At 36.2% G+C, this 5,299-nt stretch overlaps 1 protein-coding gene across 3 annotated transcripts in view; it reads left to right on the plus strand.

Annotated features, from left to right (window-relative positions):
• The first annotated feature begins 2,011 nt into the window (after positions 1 to 2,011).
• The window catches only part of LOC107083699 (GRAM domain-containing protein 3-like), a 13,564-nt gene continuing 10,276 nt past the window's right edge, over positions 2,012 to 5,299 (plus strand). For all 3 annotated transcript variants that reach the window (XM_015373110.1, XM_015373113.1, XM_015373111.1), the window contains exon 1: positions 2,012 to 2,223. In XM_015373110.1, the coding sequence (XP_015228596.1) occupies positions 2,132 to 2,223 (92 nt within the window). In that variant the 5' untranslated portion in view covers positions 2,012 to 2,131. The remainder of the gene's footprint in view (positions 2,224 to 5,299) is intronic.

Here is a 5,299-nt window from a genome sequence, read left to right on the forward strand (position 1 = left end):
TCCTTTCAGATTTAGTCTTCAAATCCTTCAAATATGATTAAAACTATACTTCCAAATTTATTTTCTTACAAGCTAAAATTGTGCTCCTTGTTTCATTTCTTAGAATAAAAACAAAACTTTAGCAAAAATTTGATTCAAACATTTTTAATGAGATGTCAATATTAGTGGGAAATGGTTTACAACTATAAAAAAGATGTAGCTTCCAACCTAATGAGAGGAAAAACAGTTAAAAAAAAGAAATGTTACTGTATGGTGAATAATGAATGCAATTACTTTATCAAAAATGTAAAAAAAAAAAAAAAAAGTATTATGTGCATTTTCTTGTACTTTCAAAACCATTATTTATTTATTTAGACCTTAGAGCAAATGGTTTAGGAGCAAAGCCCTGTCTGGCTTCTCTAAACTATTTCACATAAACCTTGTAACCTCGTAAACCAGGGGTGCTTTTCTTTACTATAATACACTTCTTTGTTTTAACCTTTCACAACAAATCATTTAATTTTATGTTTAAGGTTGTGACAGCAACACGACAAACTTCAAAGGAGGGATTACGTTTATGTGGTACTAAACGCTCAAGCTTCGCATTCTGTTGTTTTCCTTTTCAATAAAATCAATTGTCGCACCTTGGACACAGAGGTTAAGGTTCAGGGTCGGCATATAACTCTCACGAGATTCTTTTTATTAGTTATTGTGTCAGCATGCTTTAACTGTAATTTAGCTGAAAAGTCAACACCCATCTCTTACAACCTGTTACACATTGACAGTGTAACTGACAAAACATGCACACTATGACTAAAACTCATCTGACTTCTTAATAACACAATATGTCAATACACCATCCTGTAAGGAATAGCTATTGCCCTTTTCCCTTTTATTTCATTTTGAAAAAGAATACTTTAATAATCCTTCAGAGAAATTAGGTTGCAGCCCCTGTTTTTAAGTTAACATTTATAATAATAATATATTTTATAATTTATCCCAAAAATATGAAACACAAAAAAGAATATAGATTGATTGATTGATTGATTGATTGATTGATTGATTGATTGATTGATTGATTAATTGACTGACTTTATTGATCTCACAATGGGATATTACTCATTAGATCAGCTCAAATGGTCAAAGAAGAAGAAGGTGCCAAAGGAAGAAAAGGTGCATGAGATATATACAGCATATACAGTGCATCCACATATCACAGCCTTTTTTTATTTTTATAGTAGGATCATTATGCAGGGCTTTGCACAGGGTGTTTGCATGGGTATTTATATATATGGATATTTATATATAGTTATTGCACTGGGTGTCAAAAAAATAAACAGTTTATTGCGCCTTAAAATTGAAAAAAATAAAAATAAAAAATTAATAGAAAAGAAAACAAACCTGTAAAGCATTTGCACAGTAGGGGAAAAGACATTTAGATTCAATCATAATTATAATCAACAGCAGAATAAATTATATGTTATATTAAATCTAAATATTTTCTTGTATATGTATTGAGATAAGTACAATTTGCAGTGCCCTGCCCAAGAGTGGTTAGCTCACAGTTGTTTTTACGATATTTCGTGATAGAATAGAATAGAATAGAATAGAATAGAATAGAATATCCCTTCATTGTCCCACAATGGGGAAATTCTGGTGTTACAGCAGCAAAACGATTATATAATTATTAAAAAATATTAATAAAATACATTGAACATAACAAACCCACTTTATTTAGTGTGTACCACATATTAGGCTATGAGGATTTCTTCAAAATTTGTGGATAAAGCAATAACCATAGCCATATTATCAGGTGCCGTTATTTTTATTAGTAAAACCCAAAACAGTTAAGCTAAGACAACCCAGCATTACCAAATAAGGACATGGGCGGCCTGTAAGGAGCCAGCCTCTTCATTCTGATTGGATGGCTCGACTGACATGACTTTTTTCCCCCTGGTTTCCCCGCTTCTGATTGGTTCTTTGACTTGGTCCGATTTAAGATCATTATCCTAATCAGCCGTGGATGAAGTGAGGGGAAGAGGAGGTGGGAAGTTAAGAAAAAAAAGCAGAAACCAAACAACAACGGTGGAGTTTGGCGTGGAGAGGGGTTTCTACGCGAACCGACCGACCACCACCACTGGCTGAGGGAAGAATGCTTGAAAACAAAAGAGAAAGGCTGAAAACCTTCCTCAGGAAGATTGACGAGAAGGCCATTGTCAGACTGAAACACTTCATGAAGGAGAGGTGAGCAGAATGAACGTGGCTAGCTCATCCGCTATTTGCCGGGTAACGTCATCCCAGCTGGTGGCTGAGGATGTTCAACGTTTATTAGACGAGAAAAAAGCTTTGTCTAAAGAGCTAGCTTATCTTTCCATTCTATTTTATTGGGTGTATTGTTCTATTGGAGCCTATGAAGTATGATTTTTGTACGAAAGGAGACCGGTCTTAACTGGCACAAACTGCTAGCATGCTAGCATTCTTTCTGGTTGAGGATGTGGCATTTAAATTGACATCACATAATTTGTCCTGCATCATCAAGTAACATCTCCTAAATTGTTGTATATTAATTTTTTCTATCGTGTTTTGTTTTGTTTTTTTGGATTAATACCACGTCTCTACTTTCTTTATCTCCAGTTATACCACCAACCTGTAATCAATCTCTTAATTTATGACAAAAGCACCCAACCTATTTTTTTTTTCCCTCAGCAGTTAGTTTTACGAGTGATCACCATTTATTGGCTTCCCATTTCCATGACATCTCACTATAACTCATCTCAGTGCCTGACCCAGATTAGCTTCACTGTTGTGTTGATCTATTTTAATCCACAGGAGTATGTGTAATCCGGTCAGTTTAAACAAGTAACATTGCCAGTGGAATAAACATGAAAAATAAATAAATAAATAAATAAATAAATAAAAATAGCTGTTCTAGATTTGGTCGTTAATAATATTATATTTAGTCGATGCTCCCATGCATGGGCTGCCATAACATCATATATTTTTTCATCCATCATGGTTGATTATGATTTTTTTTTTTTTTTTACAGCATCTACCTAACCATACATTAACTATGCATCTTCCTAAACATACATACTAGATACAACACCCCTCCCCACACACACACACCCAGGGCAACAGTTGTCAAATATCACATAGTACAGTTTGTATTTTCGTAGAAAATCTATTATTAGTTTCCATGAGTCCAGCACAGGTGGTCAACACAAGGTTATATAAATGCTCTCTGTATCTCCTGTCAGTTTCCGCTGTGTAATATGAGTTGTTCCTTTGACGCTTCTAGCCATAGATAGCCATTTGAAGGTGTCTGAGAGCCCCTTCCAATCAGAATCAGCCGGCTGGTTTATCAGTCATGCTCTGCCTCTGCAGTGTGGTATGTTGGGTGATAATCAGTTTGAGCAAAACATGCATGCCTGGCCCATATATGGGCTATAGTGAAATAAGGAACTTAAACCATTGTATGCACTCTACCTTTTGTTTAATTATGTTTTTTTAATAGAAACTGTACTTGCTGGAAGCAAATACAAAGGAAGCTCTAGTTCTGCAGATGGCTATAAGATGCTTTATATACAGGCTTGCACAGCACACTGTCGGAGCATTATGAATTACCCTGGTTATAGGGAAGTGGAGCTGGCACAGCTGCAGTGCATGCAATTGCAGGATTCTGGAATAGACTGGGTGTGGCGGCTTTGCAGGCTCCAAGAAAGATGCTCCCAGGGCCCACAGCGTCGGCGCTGCTGTGGGCTACGAATGCTCCATGGGTCTTAATCATACGTATGCCAGGAACTCCGGTTAAACCTATTTCCATGGATAAATACCACATTTGTAGGACTGTTTATCACTTAATAACAAGTTGTGCCTAACCACACATGGTTGGAGTTGTGGGTATCTTCTCTGACTTCTCCTAATGACTGACTACCTCATTGCCGTTGTAAAACAGCCAAGAAAATGGTTGTGTTCTTTTTTGTTGCTTTACTTTATGAGACTTATGACACTTAATGTGTTTAACTGATTTCTTCTATTGCAGACGTTAATGGTGGAAATGAAACGTTTTTATTTGAACATTAGCGTTTAGGTTTTTCAGCCTTCATAATAATTTTTTTTACCCATCTATATGTCAGTAGCTTTATGCTGGCAGTACAGTGGCCCTAAAGAAAGCCTCTTTCTGTTTCTGTGCCCTTTTTTTCATTGACGAAGTGGAGGGATGTGTTCCAGCCAAAAGGCCGTGTTACTTCCTACTCTAAAACGCATAACTACACTTGTTCAGCAACTATACAAAGAAACATTCTCCTATTACACTTGGGGAAACAAGCAAAGTTTTGTTTTGGGTTTTTTCTTTTTTTTTCCTGTTTTATGCTGGCAAGCTGCCTCAAAATGTTATTTTGTGAAGAAAGCCCTGCCTTTAATGCGTACTCTTCAGTAGCTCATTTATATTTAATCTATATGATCTCTTTCAGTGAGAAGCAGAATATTTCAGTAGCATTTCCTTTTTGTTTGTTTTGATGAATCGGTTCTTTTTCCAGGAAGTAGGCCAAATGTTAAGTTTACCAAATTAACATATCTTTCACACTCGTCCCAGAGGTGACAGGGAAGTAATTACAATCTAAGCATAATTTTCAAACATATTCTCAGTGGGTGATGGGGAAATAAGTTAAAAAAAAATTATCCTTGGCTGTCCACAAGATGGTGCTGTCACACCTCGTGGATGTGTTTTCGTTTTCAGACATTTCATGTGGTTTGAAGAATGCATTTGAGCCCCACATGTGAACCTGAGGTTCACGTTGTTGCAGCAGCTGTATCAGTCATGGGACATTGGCTCGGAAACAGTTTTGTTTTTTTAGGGGGCTAGCGTGGCAGACCAGCTGACGAGGCTGGTGTCTGTGGGCGGACCACTGGGGTCATCTGTCTCTGCTACAGGGCCAGAAAATTAAAGCAACAGATCTCCATTTCTCAGAGAGTCCTTCCTATGGTTTTCAGTTTGCTGAGCTGTAGAAATCAGTCTGCACTTTATTCAGAAGACCAATAGAATCTGGTACTGTTATAAAAACCCTCTTTTAACAAATAGGTAGGCCATTGCCCCTTCTTACAAATAGCGATTTAATTGGTAAAACTTTTCTATACTGTCTGAATTAAGAATCAGAATCAGAAATACTTTAATAATCCCAGAGGGTAATTACTTTTGTTACACGCTTCAGTTACAGTTTTATATGATATATACACACATCCAACTACACAATATAATAAAGACAAAAAATAAGAATAAAAAGAGATAAAATTTATACACATATAGCTCTTCTGTGTGTGT

This window comes from Cyprinodon variegatus, unplaced genomic scaffold (assembly GCF_000732505.1).
Source record: "Cyprinodon variegatus isolate N-32 unplaced genomic scaffold, C_variegatus-1.0 Scaffold80, whole genome shotgun sequence".
NCBI lineage: Eukaryota > Metazoa > Chordata > Actinopteri > Cyprinodontiformes > Cyprinodontidae > Cyprinodon > Cyprinodon variegatus.